The 24,109-nt window shown below is 42.8% G+C and overlaps 1 protein-coding gene across 1 annotated transcript in view; it reads left to right on the top strand.

The window, feature by feature from the left end:
• Positions 1-24,109, top strand: part of LOC111168010 (doublecortin domain-containing protein 2C) — a 124,442-nt gene that overhangs the window by 2,672 nt on the left and 97,661 nt on the right. The window contains 3 exon segments of the mRNA XM_089922504.1: positions 8,060-8,301; positions 8,304-8,535; positions 17,530-17,581. Of these exon segments, the coding sequence (XP_089778630.1) occupies positions 8,060-8,301; positions 8,304-8,535; positions 17,530-17,581 (526 nt within the window).

Raw genomic sequence — 24,109 nt, 5'->3', positions numbered from 1 at the left:
GTTAATGTTGGCAGGTTTTAAAAATACAAAATGAAGTCACCCTTTCCTTCTTGCTCTAGCACTTCAGGGTTATAATTTGCCCTTTTAGTGCGCTAGGAAATTCTTGTCTTAGCGTCCCCATCCATAGGGAGTTAGGAAAAACTATCAATTAAATTAGGATGTGATGGAACTAAGCTGTATTGGGTTAGATATCTCCTAACAATGTCTGTTTCACAGGTCCATTAGTTGAAGTGCTATGTACAAATAACCCTCAGCTTTATTGTAATTCACATAACATGCGATTCACCCATTTAAGTGTACGATTTAAAGTCTATGTAAATGATATATATGTGCAACCACCACTGCAGTCCACTTTAGAACAGTTTTTATCACCTCAGAAAGAAATCTGATACTCTTGGCTATCAACCTTCCTCTCCCCCAGCCCTAAGCAGCCACTAAGCTACTTTCTGTCTCCATACATTTGACTACTCTGGACGTTTCATATAAATGGTCTTTTGTGACTGTCTTCTTTTACTTAGCATAATGTTTCCAAGGCTCATCCATGTTGTAGCATGTGTCAGTACTTTATTCCTTTCTGTGGCCGAATAATGTTCCATTGTATGGATAGACAAGAGTGCTCATTCGTTCATCAGCTGATAGACATTTGGGTTGTTTCCACCTGTTGAATACTTACGACTAATGCTGGTAACATTCCTGTACACGTTTTTGTGTGGACATATGGTTTGCATTTGGGTATACACCTAGGGTTGGAATTGCTGGATCATATAATAACTCTATGTTTTTAATTGTTTGAGGAATTATCAGACTCTTTTCCAAAATGGCTGCACCATTTTACATTCCCACTAGCATCGCGTGAGGGTTCCAACGTCCCCACATCCTCCCAACACTTGTCATTTTCTGAATTTTTGATTACAGCCATCCTAGAGGATGTGAAGTGGTATCTCACTGTGTTTTTTTTTTTTTTTTTTTTTTTTTGCGGTACGCGGGCCTCTCACTGCTGTGGCCTCTCCCGTTGCGGAGCACAGGCTCCGGACGCGCAGGCTCAGCGGCCGTGGCTCACGGGCCCAGCCGCTCCGCGGCATGTGGGATCTTCCCGGACCGGGGCACGAACCCGCGTCCCCTGCATCGGCAGGCGGACTCTCAACCACTGCGCCACCAGGGAAGCCCCTCACTGTGGTTTGGATTTGTATTTCCCTCATGACTAATTACGATGAACATCTTTTAAGTTGCTTACTTGGCCATTTGCATATTTCTTTGGAAAAATGTTTATTCAGATCTTTTGCCCATTCTTAAATTGGGTAAAAATCCAATGTTATTATTTTATTATTAGTCTTTTATTACTGAGTTGAAGGGTTCTTCGTATATTCTAGGTACAAACCCTTTATCAGATATATACTTGCAGATACTTTTTCCCTTTCTGTGGGTGTCTTTTCACTTTCTCTAGAAAGCACAGACCGTTTCACTGTCTCTTGAAGCACAGCAGTTCTCAATTTTGATGAAGTTCCACTATTGTTGCTCATGCTTTTGGAGTCATACTTAGAAAATCATTGTCAAATCCGAGGTCATGAAGAATTACCCCTAGATTTTTTTCTAAGAGATTTATCATTTTAGCTCTTAGATTTAGGTTTTTGATCAATTTTGAATTAATTCTTGTATATGGTGTAAGGTAAGGTTTCAACTTCATTCTTTTGCATGTGGATATCGGTTGTCCAAGAACCATTTTTCTGGAAAAGACTCTTCTTTCCCAGTTGAATGATTTTGGCACACTTGTGAAAAATTAGTTGACCCATACATACATGGGTTTATTTCTGGACTCTCAATATTATGTGTTTATCTTTATGCCAGTCCCACACTGTTTCGACTAATGTTGCTTTGTAGTAAGTTTGGAAATCAGAAAGTTCGTCTTCCAAATTTGTTCTTTTGGAAGATTGTTTTGGTTATTTGGAGTCATTTACAATTCCATACGCAATTCTGTATTTCAGAATCAGCTTGTGAATTTCCAAAGAAGTCAGCTGGGATTCTCACAGAGATTTTTGCATTGGATCTGTAGATCAATTTGGGGAGTATTGCCAGCTTAAAAATACTAACTCTCGGGCTTCCCTGGTGGCGCAGTGGTTGAGAGTCCGCCTGCCGATGTAAGGGACGCGGGTTCGTGCCCCGGTCCGGGAAGATCCCACATGCCACGGAGCAGCTGGGCCCGTGAGCCATGGCCGCTGAGCCTGCGCATCCGGAGCCTGTGCTCCGCAGCGGGAGAGGCCACAACAGTGAAAGGCCCGCGTACCGCAAAAAAAACAAAACAAAATGAACTCTTCCAATCCACGAACATGCGATGTTTTCCCATTTGTTTACATTTCCTTAATTACTTTCAACAACATTCTGTAGTTTTCAAAGTATACATTTTGCACCTCTTTGTTAAATTAACCCCTACATCTTTTATTCTTTCTGAATACTATTGTAAATGGAATTGTTTTCTTAATTTCATTTTTGGATTGCTCATCGTAAGCGTATAGAAATACAATTGATTTTTGAATATTAATCTTGTGTCCTATGACTCTGCTGAACTTGTTTATTAGTACTAATGGATTTTTAGTGGAATCCTTAGGATTTCTACAGACAAGATCATATTATCTGTTAATACAGATCGTTTTACTTCTCCCTTTCCAATATGAATGCCAGCTTCCTTCCTTCTTTCCTTCCTTCCTTTCTTCCCCCTCCTCTCTCTCTCTGTTTCTTAAAATCTCCAGTGCAAAGTTGAAAAGACGTGGCAAGAGCAGAATCCTTGCCTTTTTCCTGGTCTTGGAGGGAAATCATTCAGTCCTTCACAATTAAACATGTTGTTAGCTGTGGGTTTCACAGATGCCCTTTATTAGATTATGAAAGTTCCCTTCTACTCCTTCTTTGTTGAGTGTGTTTATCATGAAAGGGTGTTGGATTTTGTTAAACACTTTTTCTTTGTCTATGAGATTATCATATGGCTTAATAAAATGTCTTTTATTCTGTTAGTACAGTGTATTACATTAATCGATCTTCAGATGTTAAACTTGCATTCCTGGGATAAATCCCACTTGGTCATGGTGTCTACTTTTTTGTAATGTGTTGCTGGATTTGGTTTGCTAGTGTTTTGTTGAAGATTTCCATGTCCCTGTTCATAAGAGCTATTTGCCTGTAGTTTTCTTTTCTTGTGATATCTTTGTCTGGTTTCAGGATCAGGGTAATACTGGCCTCATGAAATGAGTTGGGAAGTGTTCCCTCCTGTTTTATATTTTGGGAAGATTTTGTGAAGAATTGATATATATTTTTTGTTTACTAATTCAATCTATTTACTTGACATTGGTCTATTCAGATTGTCTGTTCTTGAGTCATTTTCGGTAGTTTGTGTCTTGTGAGAATTTGTGCATTTCATCTAAGTTATCTGATTTATTGGTATATAATTCCTCTTTTATAATTCTTCTTACTTCTGTAGGTCAGTAGTAATGTCCTCCCTTACATTTCTGATTTTAATAATTTGAGTCTTTTTTCTCTTTTTTCTTAGTCAATCTACCTAAACGTTTGTTAATGTTTTCAAAGAACTGGATTTCAGTTTCATTGATACTCTCTATTTCATTAATTTCTACTCTAATCTTTATTATTTCCTTCCTTCCGCTGGCTCTAGGTTTAGTTTGCTTTTTTCCCCAGTGTCCCAAGGTGAAGGTTCTAATTTTTTAATATGGGTGTTTATAGCTACAAATTTCCCTTCAATCACTGCTTATTGGACACCATAAGTTCTGGCATGTTGTATCTTCATTTTCATTCATCTAAAAGTATTTTCTATTTTACTTTTTGATTTCTTCTTTGACCCAATGGTTTAGAGTGTGTTGTTTACTTTTCACATATTTGTGAGTTTTCCAAATTTCATTCTCACTGATTTCTACTTTCATTTCATTGTGATTGGAGAACACACTTTGTATTATTTCAACCCATTTGTTTATAACCACATATATGGCCTATTTTGGAGGATGTTCCATGTGTACTTGAGAAGAATGTGTATTATGCTGTTGTTGGGTGAAGTGTTTTATAAGTCAATTAGGTATAGTTGGTTTATAGTGTTGTTCTGTTTCCTTATTGATCTTTTTTCCAGTTTTTCTATCCGTTATTGAAAGTGGAGTACTGAAGTCTCCAACTATTACTGTTGAGTTGTCTATTTCTCCTTTCATTTCTGTCAGTTTGTTTCCTTTATGATTTGGGTATATGTTATTAGGTGCATATATGTTTATGATCATTATAGTTTCCTGAAGGATTGACCCTTTTACCATTATAAAATGTTCCTCTTTATTTCTAGTAACATTTTTTTGTTGTTGTTTTAAAGTCTATTATGTTTGTTATCAGTAAAACCACTCCAGTTTGTTTGTGGTTGCTGTTTGCATGATCTAATTTTTCCATCCTATTACTTTCAATATATTTGTATCTTTGAATATATAGTGTGTCTCCTGTAGGCAGTATATAGTTAAGTTTTGTTTTTCCATGCAGTGGGACTATTTTTGCCTTTTGATTGTTTAATACATATTTTGTTATTGTTTGTTATTATATAGTTGGAGTTACAGCTACCATTTAACATTTTGCTTTCTGTGTCTCATGTCTTTTTTTATTCCTCTTTTCCTCCTTTACCACTCTTTTGATTTAACTGAAATTTTATAAACAGCATTTTAATTTATTTAGTAATTTTTCCCACTATTTTATTTTTACTTTCTTTCAGAAACGTTACTCTTATATAGCTCTATTTCCATTCCCCCCTTGGTGGCATTGTTGTTTTACAAAGCACACCTATAAATGTTACAAACCCAACAATACACTATTACAATTATTTACATAATTTTATGTCTTCTGAAGAAGCTGAGAGAAGAAAGGACAGCAAGTTTATTTACATTTACTTAAGGTTTGTTATATTCACCTTCCTATTTATCATTTCTGGTTGTCTTCACTTGTTCCTGTGGATTTAAGTTACCATATGTAGTCATTTTCTTTAGCCCAATACAGCTGTGCTCCCAACAACCTCCTTTGTGCAGTTACTGGTAAATATATTACACATAGATCACATTTTTATTTATCAAAAGCCCAACATACAGTATATACATATTATTTTATACTATTGTTTTTTAAATCACTTAACAGAAGAAGGGACAGGAGCTGTCTATTTATACTGTCTCTTATAATAATTATATAATCACCTTTACAGGTGCTCTTTGCTTTTCCATGTTTAGCTGCTGGCCGTGTTACTTCAGTGAAGTCAATTTCACCCTCACAGTGTGAGCTTCTGGTGCTGCCCCTTGGGGGGCACAACCCTGGGGATGCCCACAGTGGCCCTGAGACGACAGCTTGGGTAGAGCTCTCTTTGACTATCTCTTTCCTTAACCACATGCACAGTTAGCTCCACTAATTGCCGTCCGATTGCTCTATTTTTTCAACAACGCCCTGGGCATAAACTGCTCCACATACCAATCCAATTAAATTTGGGTTTCTTTGAAGTGATAGTTTTTGAGGTCAGAGTTTTTTTTTGTTTGTTTTTGTTTTTGTTTTGTGGTACGCGGGCCTCTCACTGCTGTGGCCTCTTCCGTCGCGGAGCACAGGCTCCGGACGCGCAGGCCCAGCGGCCATGGCTCACGGGCCCAGCCGCTCCGCGGCATGTGGGATCTTCCCGGACCGGGGCACGAACCCGTATCCCCTGCATCGGCAGGCTGACTCTCAACCACTGCGCCGCCAGGGAAACCCTAAGTGGTTGCTTTTTTCCTAATTTTCACGAACTTCCCTGGGGAATGGGTCAGCAGAGATCCATGTGCCATCATGCTAGAAGTGGATCTCCTGACCCTCACTTTAGATGCAACACGTTTCTGGTTATCATGCTTTAAAGTAAGACACCAACATGTAGAGACGTGAACATGTTTAGTGATATTGATTTGCTCATGGAAACCATCTGTTCTAAAATCAATGGAAGCAACTAAAAGAGCAAAGCCAACAGGAGAGATTTAGGACTTCTCACGTTTGCTAATTCAGGAAACACTTATGGTATCGCTGCGTTGAGCTAGGGACTAAGCACCGGCCGTATAATCACTTCCCAGATGATGAGTAGGGCAGAGGCAACAGAACACAAGCTTCCTGAAGACAGGGGTCATGTGTCTGGGCTGTCCTTTGCTCACGCCCACTTCCTAGCACAGGCTGGGGGGACAGAGTAGATGCTCAGTAGCCATTTGTTGTTAAGACTGAACTGACAGGGTCCTCGCCCTTACAAAGTGAACAACCCAGGTGGGAGATGCACAAGAAAGATCCTGCAAAAATAGTGATAAGTGTCACAACAAAAGCACTTAGTAGAGCCCTGAGAAATTTCTATTTGGCAAATTTTGATAACTGAAAGAGCAACTTCATATGTTCAACCCAGTGTGTACAGAGCTTAGGAGTTGAGGGAGCGTCTGAAAAGGTATTGGCTGGGAGCCCTGCTTTGTGGGATTGGTCCTTGAAGTTTCCTGCACACGTTAAATCTCGTTCTTGATTGGCAGCCTCAACGGATAGAAGGTGAGGGGTGGGCATGTCTGTATGCAGATTTCTCCTCCCCATCTCCCCCGCCGCACCTTTAACTGCTCCATGAGGATTCTACCTGGATCCAAGTTTAAAAGGGAGAGGAAGCAGTAGGAGAACCCAATGGGACACCTGGGGTGGGCATGGAGTTGCTTTATTGAGTCTCCCTCAAAAGTACCAAGAGGCATATCTAATATTCCATGACAGTTTTGATAAAAGGGAGGCTGGATATTAATTCTGTAAAGAAGAACCTCATTTTTTAAAAATGTAAAACCAGCTTTACGTTAACAGACATTAACATTCTATACCATTAAAGCAGATCATAATGTTCAATGAACCAGAATAGTGTCGTGAATTAGTCTCGCTAGTATATTTTCTTGGGTTTTATGCCAACACAGTCTGGTTTCATTTACTGTAAATATCAAGACTCCCACTATTCCACTGAAATTTTTTCAGATCACTCAATTTCACCAGATCTTTCACGTACAGATATATAGGGCTGGCTTCAGCAGAATACTCTGATGAATGATTTTGAGCTTCTGTATAAAAAAGCTTGGCTTCCACCTTCTAGGAAATAATCAAACAAATAAACGGCATTCATTTTACTAGAATCAGATGATGTGAATGGATCTTGGTAGCTAGTTTCTGCTCTGCAGACCTAATCTCAGGCCGCTGCGGTTCTCAGCAGCTATTTGACTTTGAGAATATTAGCTTTAGTATTCTCAATTGCACTGCAAAGCAATGTGTTGTAAAAATAAAAAGGTAAGGCTCTCGTGTAAGTCGGTGTAGGATTTAGCAATGCTGATTTCTGGCACCAAACATTCATCTGTGGCGAATTTCCCAATTGCTTTTTGGCCTTCCTGGAGTTATTAGTTCAACAACAACAAAACAATGCAAGCACCTACTACGCGCCATACAAAAAGCAAGCAAGGGCTTCCCTGGTGGCGCAGTGGTTAAGAATCTGCCTGCCAGTGCGGGGGACAAGGGTTCGATCCCTGATCTGGGAAGATCCCACATGCTGTGCAGTAACTAAGCCCGTGCACCACAGCTACCGAGCCTGCGCTCTAGAGCCCGCGAGCCACAACCACTGAGCCCACACGCCTAGAGCCCATGCTCCGCAACGAGAGACGCCACCACAATGACAAGACGGCACGCAGCAACGAAGGCCCAATGCAGCCAAAAAAAAAAGAATAGGGCACGACTCTCCCAAGAACATACAGGCCCTTGAATTGTTCTTCCCCCAAATGAAGGTGCGTCCCGAAGGCTACACCTTTGCGATACCACGTGCCAGCTGCGCCTAGTATTCCAGTTTCTCCCACGCTCTGCACGGTTCCTGACAATTCCTCCCTGACGCAGTTTTAATTGTCAAGACGGTGCTGCTACCCGCCATCCCCCCACGTCTTGCGCGTCGGAGGGCGGAGGAGTAGTGGGAGGGGTCGCGGTGGGTGCCCAGTGCCTCGCCCCCTGCCCTCCCGCCGCCTTCGCGGGAGCCGCGCCCCGTCCCTTTCTCCAGCTCTGCCGTCCTCACCTGTCCGGACTCTGATGCCCCGTCACCCGTCCCGGCTCTGCTTCCCCCTCACGTGTCCTCTCCCGGGCGGCAGCGCGCTGCGGTCGCAGTCGCCGGTGGCGTCAGCGCGGGCGGTGGCGGCCGTGGCCCAGGCAGCCTGGCTGTCCGGCGGCGGAGCGCATGGGCGGCGCGGGCCGTGAGCTCGCGCGCGCCGCACGTGCTGGTGGAACCCGCGCCCGCCAGAACCATCTGGTGTACCGCAACGGGGACCCGTTCTACGTGGGCCGCAAGTTCGCGCTGTCGCGGCGCCCCGTGGCCACCTTCGAGGCGCTGCTGGAGCAGCTGACGGAGCAGGTGGAGGTGCCCTTCGGTGCGCGGCGCCTCTTCACGCCGACGCGCGGGCGCCCGGTGAGCGAACTGGACGCGCTGCAGGCCGGCGGCAAGTACGTGGCGGCCGGGCGCGAGCGCTTCAGGAAGCTGGAGTAAGTGCCGCCGCGCCCCCCGGCCTCTGCGCCCGCCCCCCGGCTCCATCGCCTCGCCCCGCGGGGCTGTGGACCGCGACCGGGTCCGCCACGGCCTGGTGGCCCGTCCTGTTTCCGCGGGGCTGGGAACCGCGACCCCGGTCTGCCGCGGCCTGGTGGCCCGTCCTGTCCCCGCGGGGCTGGGAACCGAGACCCGGGTCTGCCCCGGCCTGGTGGCCCGTCCTGTTCCCGCGGTGCCGGGGAACGCGACCCGGGTCTGCTCAGGTCTGGTGGCCCGTCCTGTCCTCGCGAGGCTGGGGACCGCGTCCCACTTCTGCCCCCGCCCAGCGCCGCCGTCCTGTATGGACTTTCTCTGCGAGGCCTCCTCAGGCCGCAGTGCACCCTGCATGCCCCCGGACATCGCCCCTGCTCGCCTTGTGGGGAGGGCAGACCAGCTACTATCTCCCGACCCATCAGTATTGGAGAGAATTAGAAAGAGGATGGGGAGAGGGGGCGGCGGGTGTGGCAGTGAAAATAGGGTGCCCAGTGTCGCCTCTTTGAAAAGGTGACCTCTGCACGGAGGTCTGCAGGAAGAAAGGGAGTGGCCACGCGGAGGGAGCCTGGGGAAGCACGCTGGCAGGCAGAACGCCGAGCTGGGTTACAGCTTGTCCAGGCTGGTGTCCTCGGGACCTGCGCACGCCTCCTTCCCTGAGAGCACTTACTGAGCTGTGTGTCGGCCCAGCTCGCCGCTCTCTATCCTGCTGGTTAAGACCCTACAGAGGGCAGGCACCCGTGATTTCTGAAACCCTGGCACCTGACGCAATGCCGGCCTACAGTACAGCCTCTGAATGCTGGCCTGGGAGCAAGGACACCCACCCCAGCGTCTGCTGCCATCAAGACAGCAGCCGCGGACAGATGGCGGCTGTCCTGGTGAAACAGGCCTGTGTATCAACGTCAGGGCCACTCAGAAAGCCATAATGGAAATTGGCCACATTCAGGCTGTCAGTTGTACTTGTGGGTACCCACTCAAAGCGTCAGTTTAATTCTTTTTTGTTTAGCCTGGGACTGGTATTGCATTCTCTTTGAGATCTTGCTGCAAATGGGGTTATGGCACACTCTTCTGTTTATACTCTTACTTTTCTTCCCAAGAGTACCTCAGTCTTTTGTGCACTTATAATCCTTGTAACTTCTCTAAGCTTTCTTGGTAACTGTCATTATACAAATGTCATTGCAAACCAACGGTGTCTTGCAGGTCCTTAACAAAAGCTATCGTGCGTGTCTCCCTGCAGGGCAGCCTCGGGGCTGCTGCAGAGGGCCTTACAGTGTATGCTTTGGGGAGATAAGAGACAAACAGAAGTAACCACAAAAGAGAAAGTGGTAACGGCTAGGACAGAAGCACAGGGTTAATTCTGTCTAGGTGAAGGACCTCAGAAAAGGCTTCCTTTGCCGAATGGAAGGGAGAAAATTGTTTTGTTTCTTAATCCTCTGTGAATTCCTGGGCTGCCTTGGCTTCACTCATTTCTTGTGTCTGCCTCTAAAGATGTTATTACCGTTCCTTACATTGTTGTTAACTCTTGTTTCTTTTATTGTGAGATGTATCATATATACAGAAGAGTGTATACAGTTTTATGTATAGTTTAAAGAATAGTAATAAAGCAAGCCTCTGTGTAAACTACAACCCAGATTACGCAAAAGAGCATTACCAGTGTTTTAAAAACCTCCTACCTCCACTCCCATCCTTTGCCCACAGGTAACCACTACTTTGGCTTTTGTAATGATCATCTTTTCATAGTAATCTATCCCTGAAGGGTAGATTTTTTTTCAATGTTTTATGTACTTTATGTAAATGCAATTATATTGCATATATTTCGTTACTTGCTTTTTCACACAATAATATGCTTTTGAGACTCATCCATGTTAAAAGCATGTAGCTGTAGTCATTCGTTTTTACTGTTATGTATTATTTCATTGACTGATATACCAGTTTATTTATCCAATCAGCTGATGGATAATTTGGGTCATTTTAAATTTTATGCTAAAGTAAGCAACGCTGCTGTAAACATCCTTTTGCCTGTCTCCTGGCGCACACATGGGTAAGACTTTCTCTGGGAGAGCATGTGGGTTATCAGTTGGTGCATATCCCATTAGTGCAAGCTGATTGGCGTAAAAGAGCATTTATTATCTCATAGTTCCTGTGACCAGGAAGTCCAGAGCGGTTCTGGCTCAGAGACTCTTGTGAGTTTGCAGTCAAGATGCTGACTCCAGTCATATCTGAAGGCCTGACCCGGGTAGGTGCTTGCAGGCTCACTCACGTGGCCATGGCAGGAAGCTTCATTCCTGCCGTGAGCCTGTCCATGGGAGATCTAGCAGCTGGCTCTCCCTAGCGTGAGTGATCCAGGCTGAAGCCACAGTGTCTGTTGTTACAGCTGATTCTCTGTTGCGCTGTCTTCTCTTCTCCTCTGCCTAGTTACCTCTGTGTGCTGGACATTTTTACTCTTAAAACTTATTTGCAGGGCTTCCCGGGTGGCGCAGTGGTTGAGAGTCCGCCCCCTCCCCCCAAAAAAGTTAAAAACAAAAAACTTATTTGCGGAAATCATTTGAGGCCTGAGGTGATATTAGCTTTTGCCGAAGTGGCAGCTTTGTTTGGCCAGCTGCCTGTTCATCCCAGTTCACGATCACCTGATACAGCTTCAGCGCCCAGTTCACGATCAACTGATACAGCTTTGGCGTGTGGGGTGGTTCGGACTGACCAGGTGTCTGGAAGCCAGGATGCTGCTCACTCCTCAGGTGCGGGCAGTGAGGTCCCAGTTCACTAGGAGGGTGGTTTACAAGGGCCCCCGTTGTTGGTGGGTCCTGAACCAGTGCTTTTCCTGTGGCCACAAAAGGCTGTCAGAACCATGGTTCACCCTGTCAGCTCCCTGTTCCCTGGACCAAAGTGGCCCCAGATGTAGGCCTCATGGCTTTGGATTGCCTTCCTTTCCTGGAGTGTGGGAATTCCTATCTTGATAGGTGTCTTATGTTTCAAAGACATGTTTTTCAGTGTGTCCGGTTTTGTTTTTTAGTGGAAAGGTTGACTGGGGTACTTCGTCCATGGTTCCCAGAGCAGAGGTCTCTTGCCCTTTTCCTTCACGTGTGTTTTTGTTATGTTTCTGTGGATGGAGTGCCCTTTAGACCATGAGTGGTATTTTTCATTGTCTTCTAACTTGGTGGTTTCTGATGAGATATCAGCTATCATCGTTCACTTCTCTGAAAGTAATACTTTATCTCTTTTAGCTTCTTAAAATATATGCTGTTTGATTCTGAGTACTGTGCTTTAAACGATACGTCTAAGTGCAGATTTATTGAATTACCTTGAGTCTCTGGTGTGGTGACTCAGCCATTGTCTCTTCAGGTGATGACTCTGTCTTATGTTCTCTCTCTTTGCTTTCTGTATCTGGGTTGATGTGGGTTGGCTTATTTCATTAGCTCTAACTTCCAAGAGTCCCCCTCTTTTTCATGTAATTCTCTCTCTCTCTTTTATCTTTGTGCTATAATCTAGGTACTTTTGCCTAGATTTGATTAATTTTTTTCTGCTGTGTATACTATGCTTCAAACCAATTTATTGAATTTTACATTTAAATCATTCAGTTTGTCATTTCCAAACATTCTATCTGGTTCTTTTCAAATCCTCCATGTTATTCTCTCGAGTCTCTTTGTCCTGCATGTATTTTCAAGCTTGTCTTTTATTGAAATATTGTCTTTCTGTGGTCTGTACCTGTAATCCCAGTGTTTGAAGCTCATCTCTGTTTTCTCTTATTTCACCTGGTTTTCTCTCATGATCCTTTCTGTCCTTGTTAGTTTACTTATTTTTTTGACTGCAAATGACTCCCTTTCTATGGGTTTTTTTTTTTTTTTTTTTTAGGAAATTCTTCAAGGGCTGAGATAAAGGTGAGATTCTCCAGAGAGGATTTCCATTCTCTTTTCCCAAATGCCAGGAATGCTTCCTCTCCAAAGATACTCCAAATTAAATCAGTAGCTTGAGTTTTTTTGGACCACCCAGATAGTGCTATTTTGTGAGTTAGCTGGCTTGTGATTCAAATTATTAATGGCATCTGCAAGGATGCAAACTTGACATCTTATTGTTTTTGAAGAAAAATCATAAGTCACAGACATCACAGTTGCTAAGAGTTTGGATTAATGCCATAACATTTTAGATTTACATTTATTAATGTACATTTATTTACATTATTACATTTATTTACATTTATTTAGATTTACATTTAATCCTGGTATGTATGAGAATTCACTGACAAGAATGTAGTCCTTTGTAGATGTTTGATTTTGTTATTATTTTTTCAGGGTTAGTTGCTGCATGCTACACACTGACTGTGTCCCCCTGAAATTCATATGTTGAAACTGAATCCCTCATGTGGTGGTGTCGACTTGAAAAAAATGCACAGTGTAAGAGCTGTGAGTTAAGTTTATTCAGTGTCTCACTGAGGACCGTAGCTGGGAGACAGCCTCTCAGACAGCCCCAGGGAACTGCTCTGGAGAGGGTGGGAGAAGACAGTGTTCCTGTGATTTTGGTGAAGGAGTATGTGCACTCAGGCACCCGTCACAGGAGAAGGTTGCTGCTAGTCGCAAGGAACAGATATCTCAGTTAATGATTTTAGTGCTTTTCTAAGTATGGAAAGATGCAAGAATCCAGATTCATAAAAAATTTCTTTTTTTAAAAAAATAAATTTTAAAATTTATTTTTGGCTGTGTTGGGTCTTTGTTGCTGTGTGTGGGCTCTCTCTAGTTGCAGCGAGTGGGGGCTACTCTTCGTTGCGGTGCGCGGGCTTCTCATTGCAGGGATTTGTCTTGTTGCGGAGCACAGGCTCTAGGCACATGGACTTCAGTAGTTGTGGTGCACGGGCTTCTCATTGTGGTGGCTTTTCTTGTTGCGGAGCATGGGCTCTAGAGCGCAGGCTCACTGGTTGTGGCACTGGGCTCAGTAGTTGTGGCTAGTGGACTCTAGAGCGCAGGCTCAGTAGTTGTGGCTCGCGGCTCTAGAGCGCATCCTCAGTAGTTGTGGCTTGCGGGCTCTAGAGCGCAGCCTCAGTAGCTGTGGCACACGGGCTTACCCCTTCCTCCAGGTGAGGACACAGCGAGAACACACCATCTATGAACCGGGAAGGGGGTCCTCAGCAGACACTGAATATATCAGTGCCTTGATCTCAGACTTCCAGCCTCCAGAACGTGAGAAACAAATGTCTGCTGTTTAAGATCCCCCTACCCCAGTCTGTGGTACTTTTGTTAGGGCAGCCTGAACAGACTCAGACATTGCGTATGCTGGATTCTGATTTCCTACCAGAATCTGGTCTTCACTGTTGTTTTATGACCACAAAAGGTTTCAACAAAAATTGACTTTAAAATCCTTTTCAACTTATGTGTGATGAAAAGTTTAATTTTACCCCAAAACGTTTTCTCGTAAAATTGACATGTGTTCTGTCTGTGAGCAGGTGAGGAAGGAAGCTTGTGAAGCACCGACCGTCACTCCTGGGCCAAGATCAGGAAATTCTTTCCTCTTTCTGTGGGTTGAGGCATTTTCTAATAGATCCTGTGAGACTTCTGATTTGGTAGGGAGATTTTCAGTGTTTATTTAAAAGGTTTTGGACATGTGGCAGAGATATTGAGAAAGACTTTGAGGTGTTTCTCTTCCCAGATTTCTTAATGTTGATTATTATTTTCTGTAGAGAGAGGAATGTGATCCAGTTCACTGAGCAGGGAGGGGAGGTGGGATTCCCACGTGGTCGAGACCCTCTGTTATTTTGCATTTTCCATGTACCTTCATTGCTATCAAACGGATGGGAGAGATTTGCATATGAAGTTCAACGTGGAGAGGCATTTGGATTTCGTTTTCTCTACTACCTTTTAGATCAATGAAGTATGAAATCGGAACCCAGACGTTGATGAATAAAGCTCTGATTTTAATTTTGGCTTGATTTATACTGGTATCAGTGATCTAGCACTTGTTGGAATGTATGTTCTGTACTTACTGAGCCATTGAACGGTTAAAATTAATTTTCACCAGCAAATAATCTTCTAATTGTGCCACCAGCAGATGAACTTTGAAGTGCAACCTGATGATATATTAACCGTCCTGGAGGGTTTCTCATGGTTGTAAAATGGTACACTGAGAAGACAAACACCATAACATCTTCCCCAATCCAATCATCATTCAAACATTTCCTACATTTTCTGGAATAAATTAATGTGAGAAGAGAAACATCATTTTTTCCTCTATAAAACAAAATATTATAGGCTAATAATCACTTTAAAAATGTGTCCCGTAAAGCCTGGAATTAATGATTTCTTTTGTAGAGAAAGTCATATTCGCAACAAAATTTATATCAGAGCATTGTGTGTGTATGTGTATGTGTGTTTGTATGTATGTGTATGTGTTTAGGTGTGTATGTATGTATGTGTGCGTGCGTGTGTATGCGTGTGTATGCGTGTGTAGTGTGTGTGTGTGTTTCGAGAGACCCCAAAGAATTTGAATGTGTATGTGTATTGTGTGTATGTGTGTGTGTGTTTCGAGAGACCCCAAAGAATTTGAATTATAGTAGGAGTTTTTCCTATTTACCTTAGGAGTTTGCTGTTGAGATTCAAAGTGAAAATGCTATTTAAATCAAACTATGGCAGCTCCTTGACACCCCAACCTGTACTTTGACTCCCCTAACCACCCACCTGTACCCGAGGACTAGTGTGTAACCGGGAGAGGGGCAAAGTGTGTGGACAGACAGCCACGCCCGAGGAAGAGGAATGTGGTCTCAGAGCCAGAAGACCTGGGGTGAACAGAATCCTGGCTTTTCCCATGTGGGTAGCACTTAGCAAATCAAATCACCTCGCTGAGACTCAGCTTCCTCATCAATAAACCAGGGCTGGTTAGTATCTGCTCCAAAGGGAGTGATATGAGTCAGAGTGAAATGAGCGCAGCGCTTTGAAATGCCTGCCTTGATCTGGTGGCTGGCTTCTTCCTTTCCTTTAATCTTGGGAAGCAGCAGGAGGAACATTGCACATTAACATCTAGTCTCTGCTTCCAGTTCCTGCCCCCCACACCCCCAGGGAGACCCAGGTCCAGCCAGGAACCTCCTGCAGACACCTGGCTTAAAGACTTGGGGCCACTGGATCTCTGAGGAATTACTCGTTCCCTCTTTCCATTCTATTTCTGTGTTTTTTGGAAGGCAACATTGAAACAGTAAATAACATTTTGTGGGTTTTTTGTGATCTTTTTACACCTTAATTTCTGTATTTATTTATGCCTTTCGTTTCCATTTAATGAGAGTAAGTTGTCTCATTAGGGGGATTAATGTGCGTCATCAAATATGGAATTTGGGAACTTAAGACTAAAATACCTATTTGAAGATGAGCACAGGGGGATGGAGGGGAGCTGTAAGCCGAGGGGGTGATTTGGAGATTTGTAGGCGCTTTGGTTCACATAGTTTTCGAAGGTTTGAATTGGCTGCCGCACTTTATAATGGGGGTGTTCATGTAATATGAAATTTTGGTTTCCATTTAAAAAAAAAATAGAGGATTTTTGGGACTTCCCTGGTTGCACAGTGGTTAAGAATCCGCCTGCCAATGCAGGGCACACGGGTTTGATCCCTGGTCCGGGAAGATCCCACATGCTGCGGAGCAACTAAGCCCGTGCGCCACAACTTCTGAAGCCCGTGCGCCTAGAGCCCATGCTCTGCAACAAGAGAAGCCACCGCAATGAGAACCTGCACACTACAACAAAGAGTAGGCCCCACTCGCAGCAACTAAAGAAAGCCCATGCGTAGCAACAAAGACCCAACGCAGCCAAAAAGAAATAAATTAAAGAAACAAAACAAAACCAGTGTAGTTTAAAAAAAACAAAATAATAAAAAATAGAGGATTTTTATTGTTTAAAAAGACTTAGTTTTATTTATTTATTTATTATTATTATTTTTTGGCTGTGTCAGGTCTTAGCTGCAACATGCGGGATCTTCCGTTGTGGTGTGCGAGCTCAGTAGTTGTGGTGCGAGGGCTTAGTTGTCCTGCAGCATGTAGGATCTTAGTTCGCCGACCAGAGATCGAACCTGCGTGCCCTGAATTGGAAGGCACATTCTTTACCACTGGACCACCAGGGAAGTCCCAAGGACTTAGTTTTTAGTAGCCTGCATTTCCACAGGAAAACAGTGCCCTGCAATTATGAGCACTCCCACTAGCCACAGTCCCCACCATTCCCTAATACCACCCTTTGCAAGCATCATCATTTACTTGCCCAGCCTCTGTAGGCATCTGAGCTTGTGACTCTTGACTGTATATTAAGTACTTAAAAATGTCTTTTTCCTTTCATCTGCCGACTCGTAATCAATCCTTCTCTGACTGTTGCTAAAACCATTGTCAAGAACAATCTCAAATACATTAAAAAATTGTTTTAAATCAGGAAGAAACCCTAACACATATAAATCTTAACGTATTATTTATTATCATTAAAAATATCTGTTCTGTTTTTGAGGCACATGGAAGGCTCTCCAAAAGCCCCCAAGGGTCACGAATTCTGTTGGCGGGGCTCATACACATTTTATTCCAGTGGCTCTTTCCCAACATTCAGTGTTGGCAGAATGGGGACAGTGATGGCATTCTGTGAGACAGGAAGGGACAGCGCAGGTGAGAGGGAGCTGGGCAAGGTGTCTGGGACTCTGCTCTGCCTTTGGCCAGTGGTGGGCCCTGGAGCCGTTAGTGATCCAGTAAAGTTCTCTTTGATTGGTCTCCAAGGTTCCTCTTTGATTAATAGTGTTGTATGAGGAAAAGCAATGCCACTGAAGGACAGTTTTCCTGGGTGATGCCCACGGTAGCCAGTATGAACATTTTCCTGCAATGACATTGCTATTGTATATTGATGTGAGCATTTATGGTGCTCTAGATTTTAGTTTTAAGTTGCTGTGGGGTGGAGTCATCTCTAAAGAGGCTCAGATTTTCTATCTAAATATTTACCTTCTAGTTAGGTTTTTCTTTCTTTTGCAGTTATTTTAATATAGTTCCCAGCAGACCTGCAAGGATGAGAAAGTTGAAGGAAGTAAGTGTTCACTACTAACTACTAAAGGTGGGATATATTGGATGATTTGGTAAAAATTAAAATGTCAATATTGAATAATTGAAGTTTGATAAAAGCAGCATTTGGTAGGGAATGTCTATAAAGGCGTGCTGCTCTTGAAGCTAGAAGTGGCTGTGCAAGCTCGTTCTGTTTGTCAGAGCACTTAAGTCACTAAGATGATGGAAGTCGGTAAGAACGTTCGTTTGAAGACCACGGTTAGGGAGAGATTCATCTTTGAGATGCAGAGTGCTAGCATTTATTAAGACTTTTTCCTCCTCTTTTGTTTTGGGGATTTGGAAAGACAGGTGACAGGAAAAGTTATTTGAAGTTACACGGTGTTGAAGCTAATTATAATGTTAAATTTAAAGATTTGCCCTGTGTTCTGAACATTTTTGTCCTTGATAGACATTTGAAAGACTACAAGATGGAACCTTCCATCACTCTGTTCACATCACTTGAGCCTCAGCAAAACAGCAACAACAGCAAAACAACCCAAATTTCCTGTGTAAGTTAAAAGAGATCCACCTTTTAAATAAGCGACAAAAATCAGGTTTGAGCGAGTAGCCTGATGGTGATATTTAGAATGCAAGATGATTTCTACTTCTCAATTTTGTAAATGGACTTCTTGTGGAGCGCTTCGAAGGTGAGCTGTTTTTAGGGTATCTACTTCTCTAAGTGGTAGTTTTGCTATTAAGTTCTCTCCTCTACGGAAAGGAGATGAGAATGTGTCTTAGAGGATGGTTGTGAGGATTACGTGATAAACTAGACATAACGTACGGGCACTAGATAAGTGTCGGTTCTCGTCCTCCACGTCTTAAAGAAGCAGGGCCTCTCTGTGTCCTTGGACTCCCCGGTGCTCCAGTAGAGGGCAGTCTAGCAGCTCTTGCATCGCCCACAGGCACCAGCCTGCAGAAGCATTTAGCTGCTTCCTTGCCTCTGCACTTTAAGGCTGTGCGATGAACCAAATCAAATTTATTACCTACCCACCTTAGACTGTAACTTGCCAGGGGCAGGAGGGCGAGTTTCCAACAAGAAAGCAATTCTGGCAGTCGTTGAATTTCAGGGCTACTACCTTAATAAATAGAGAGGAAATGGTATATGATTATCCTTAACATCTAAGTCCCTGCATCCCCCTGTCCTGGTGGGGCGGGAGTGGGATTGAACAACGATTCTGAAGCGTACCCCTCGAGAGAGACTGTTCAAGTTTGAGTCTATGTTTATCCTTTGTACATGTCAATGATTTAAAAACATTAGACATGATTATAAGGCAACATTTAGCATTTTAGGACAGGAAGGGAACTTCTAGATTATTTATCAAAACTCCCTGTTTTCTAGTTGAGGATGCGGTGATGGGAGAGGTTACGAGGGTACCAGCATTGAAATGCCCACAGGAGCCTCGTCCTCCCAGGGTTGGTACTAGATTGCCGTGCACTCATGCTAATGAGACTATAGTTGCCCAAAGAGTTTTGTAATTGTTCTTTTGAAATTTACACTCTTTTCATTAAAAAAATCTGATTTTACAGTCGTTCTTGCTGAGAAAAATGTCAAAAATGCTGTGCAGAAAAGCTCAGTGAGGAAAGTGAAGATCACTTACAATCCTACCTCCCAAAGATCAGCGCACTCTGCATTTTGTCATGTCCATTTCCAGTTGTTCTTCTCTGCACAAGTTGCAAATACCTATCTATCTATCTCTCTATCATCTTCACAGATACACACATATATACATTACATGCATTGATATCTATATATTTACAGAAATGGAGTCCATCAATACGTACTATTTTCTTTTTCATTTTTTAAACTTTGTATTTTATATTGGGGTGCAGTTGCTTAACAGTGTCGTGAGTTTCAGGTATACGGCAAAGTGATTTACATGGTATTTTCCTTTCTGCTTTTTATTAACTGTGTATCATGACAGTTTAACATAGTAAAGGATCTTCTGCCACATGATTTTTAGTGGCTGCAAAATGTTCCGTCACGTGACTCTAGCATAATTATTTAACCCATTCCCTGTCAACAGACCTTACATCCTTCTTCTTTTTCATTATTGTAACTAGGCATTGGGATGGACCCTGATAGAGCCGTCATGATTGTTTATAGAGAAGAGGAGTTACACGCACAATTTTTACCTCTTTAATATTTACTTCCAGAAAGTTCCTAAGAACATGTATTGCTTCCAGTGGTGCCTGGGAATGCCATCACTGCCCTCGGGTGCTGTGACGTACTGCACAGCGTGGAGGCCTGCGAGGTGCTTGATGGTCACTACCCCGGCCCCCTCTCCTTTGGTGGCAGAAGTGACTCCCTAAAAGTGGCTTGTGATTATTGCTGCTTGCTATGTAGTTATCTTCGTGGACATTCATCTGTGATGTAGCCAAGGACTCTGCTGGTCCCGTGAGGAGCCCATTCGAGCAGCCGGCAGTTTACGTCCGTGTCCTGCTGTCCCGTATGAGGACGTAGAGCTGCCAGTCACGGGGCTGAAGTTCCTCAGTCACTTAGTGGGTGCCTCTCTTTTGTCCTCCATACTCTGCTCACGTAACCACTAACTTAAACTTCCTTTGTCACCTCTCACTACTCACTACCACTTAGTAAACCACAGTTTAGCTGCTTTGTGGTTTGTGGGGCCGCGCCCGTGATTCGGGGGATAACATAATACTTAATGAGCTAAAAGACTTGTCTTTTTAAACATACATTTATTTATTTATTTATTTTCGGCTGCGTTGGGTCTTCGTTGCTGCGCGTGGGCTTTTCTCTAGTTGCGGCGAGCGGGGGCTACTCTTCGTTGCGGTGCGCGGGCTTCTCATTGCGGTGGCTTTTCCTGTTGCGGAGCACGGGCTCTAGGTGCGCAGGCTTCAGTAGTTGTGGTTCACGGGCTCGGTAGTTGTGGCTCATGGGCTCTAGAGCGCAAGCTCAGTAGTTGTGGCTCACGGGCATAGCTGCTCTGCGGCATGTGGGATCTTCCCGGACCAGGGCTTGAACCCGTGTCCCCTGCATTGGCAGGTGGATTCTTAACCACTGCACCCACAGGGAAGTCCGGGGAGGAGGTCTTAATATCTGCCACTTAAAAGATGAATCAAGAGTTCAAGACAGGTTAAGTGACGTGTACAGAGCTAGGCAGCAAGTTAGTAACAGAACTTGGTGTGAAACTAGAGATGAATCCGGGGTCCCCCCACCCCCTTCCTTGCGGAAAGCCTCATTACTGCACTGTACAACCTGTGCATATTAAATGGGTTTCTTCTGTTTAATTCACAGAATTAAATTCCGTGAATTATTTCTGGTGGATACATGAGCGCTCACCTTACAGAAAGAGCCGCACTTCGTGCACTGGGGTGGGACAGAACGGATGGTGCCATGCTGCGTTGGCACAGCGCAGGCTCTGCTGGGGGACCGGAAGCAGAGGGTCAGTGCCACGGGGCACTGGCTCTCCAGGATCTGTGCAGAGGGCTGTGGGAACCGATGCCCCATAGGATGTGCTGCAGAAGGGGGACCATGCCCTCCGCAGTGCCACCTCATTCTAGGACAGTGGAGAACAGCTTTGCAAGGACTAAAATCTCCCCAGGCCTTGTGGGGTGTCGAGGCCACGGGCAGCCCCTGCTGCATCTGCTCCAGCCGGCTGGTTCAGTTCACACAATGGGCCTTAAGGATGTTTATAGCAGCATGTTCTTTTTTTTAGTAATTATAAAAACCTGGGAACCATGTGAATGTCCATCAGTAGAGGAATGGTTGAATGATTCATGACTTGTCATACTGTGATTAGATCTATAGGTATTGATCTGAAATAATACCTCTCGGAATGTTGCTGGGATTAAATGAGATGGTGCTGGGCATATTGCAAGAGCTCAGTAAATAGTTGAAATTAATACTCATAATGCCTTTAAGTCTGGGTAGCTCACCCTATCAGAATTTGAGATCCATGAACGCTACCGATTTGAATACCAGTGCAAACTCTTAGAAACCCTAAATATACTATACTGTAAGCTTTGGCCAAGTCCAAGTATTGAATGTTTAAGTGTTTTACTAATTTATTCCACCTTATTTTGTGACAGCGACACAGAGTAGAAGTACCTAGCTTTTTGTAGAGTATTCTTTCACAGAATTCCCGTTTTGGTCAAAATATATTAGTGGGAAAATTGAAGACACTTCTCAAGAGACCTTGATTCAGTAAAGAAATTTACTTAAAATTAATTAGAATACCATAATAATATACTTCATATAACCATAGAGATGACTTATAAAATGCTTCAATATAATGAATTTGGAATTACGTGTCATTAAACGGAGGAGCAAAGGGAGAATCAAACTCGAAAACAGTGCTCTTGGGATTTTGAGTTTCCATGACTGTGTCTCGTTGATTTAATGAGAAAAATGTCCTTGGTCTCAGTTTAATTCAAGGAGTTCTGTTGCTGCATCTTAGAGTTTGGGTGTGTAATGTCAAATTGTATAAATTTAGGCAGAATTTAGAAGACCTCCCCTGTCCTTTTCTTACAGTTCTAAGAACAAATGAGCCCCAATTCAGTAATTTTTTTTGCCCATGAGGCCTGTTTTCTGATTCTGTCCTTCCAGTGCATTCATCCCGGTAAACAGCCTGCTAATGGTAAAACAATTAGACCACTAATTTAGACCTTAGTTATCTCAAGTTGTCATGGAAGAGAAGGGAGTGGGTCCCTGAGGTGAATTTTCAAATAACGGCGGTTACTGATGATTCTAACAAAAAAGAATTTTAAAATTAACTTTTAATATAAATGCCTATAACGTGTTTTATGTGATTCCCTATCTGATTGCAAAGGAAGGGGAATGAAATTTAACTGTGTTTTGACTCAAGATTTGGCTGAGGTACTTGGCGCTGACTGAGCCGATACCCAAGTCCATCGTATTCTCTCAGTGGCCTTGCCATTGGCTCTCCTTTTGAATGGTCCTGAACACATTTTTGGAAGCTTCTGTTTCTGTTAAAAAAACTACTGTATAATTCATGCTCGTTGTAGAGAAATGAGAAAATGTATGTAATTTAAAAGGAAATACACACATAATCCTATCAGCCAGAGATTAGCCACCATGTTTTTCTAGATGCTTCTAGCCTATGTGGACATATATGCATATATATACAGTTGACCCTTGAACAATGCAGAGGTTAGGAGCACTGACCCCCTGCACAGTTGAAAATCCATGTATAACTTTTCACTCTTTTAAAACTCAACTACTAGTAGCCTCCTGTTGACTGGAAGCCTTACAGATAACAGAAACAGTTGATAACATACTTTGTGTGTTACTTGTATTACATACTGTATTCTTGCAGTAAAGTAAGACAGAGAAAAGGAAATGCTGTTAAGAAAATCATAAGGAAGAGAAAATACATTTAGAGTACTGTACTGTATTTATTGATACTGTATGCTTTTGTCACCTGTTTAGATGAATCGTCTGTCAGTACAGTCAATATTATATGATGCAAAACACTGTAGGTGCTATACATGTTACTAACACCAGCCATCAAAATGAAAAGATAACATGAAAAGGAAATTCATATTTATTTACATGTGTAACGATTCATGCATTGATAATGAAGAAGCAGCAATATGATTGCTTTATGGTAGCCTGGCTTATATACTAATGAATAAATTGTTATACAAATTTTATGGCACACATTATTACAGTCATATTCATAATACAGTATTGGAAATATTGTTGCACTAAAAAACCCCACTTCCCTGTGATGATAGGCTGATGTGCAATTTCTCCAATTATGAGAGAGAAAAGCCTATGTACGGTAATGTAATTTTTTGAAAGCAAAGTTGTATCAATAAAAACAGAAAGAAAGCTAACACATTATAAATTTTATATTAAATATCACACACCTTATGCCTGTATAAGGATAGACTAGTATCTACATATATTTTATGCATTTGTGACATACCTTTTTATTGTTTTGATATTTCTAGGCTATGAAGTTTATGAGTTTTTTCAAAATGTCACAAATGTCCAAAAATTTCTCCAGTACATTTATTAAAAAATTTGTATATAAATGGACCCATGCAGTTCAGACCTGTGTTGTTCAATGGTCACATGTATATACTTCTTACTTTACTAATATATTAATTTAAGCACAAATGAGAGCATATTCTATGTATTATTTTTTACAAATCCCCTTTTACTTAACAATGAATCATGAAATCTTAATGTGTCAACAAAGATGCCCCTATAATAATTTGTAGTGGATTCAGAGTATTCTATTAAGTGATATATACCATGTTTTTTAGCTTTATTGAGGCGTAATTGACAAAAATGTGAGATGTTTAAAGTGCACAGTGTGACGATTTGATGTACGTATACATTGTGAAAGGGTTCCCTCCACCCATCAAGTTAATTGACACATCACCTCACATATTTATCTCTCTCTCTTTCTCTGTCTTTTGTGAGAACACTTAAGTTCTACTCTCTTAGCAAATTTCAATTATGCAATGTGATGTTATCAATTACAGTCACCATGTTATCCATTAGATCCTCAGACCTTATTCATCT

Source organism: Delphinapterus leucas, chromosome 13 (genome assembly GCF_059928025.1).
Source record: "Delphinapterus leucas isolate spDelLeu-1000000601 "Yukka" chromosome 13, BTC_Dleu_Yukka2, whole genome shotgun sequence".
Taxonomy (NCBI): domain Eukaryota; kingdom Metazoa; phylum Chordata; class Mammalia; order Artiodactyla; family Monodontidae; genus Delphinapterus; species Delphinapterus leucas.
The sequence above is the reverse complement of the archived record's forward strand: the minus strand, read 5'-3'. Positions and strand labels throughout refer to the sequence as shown.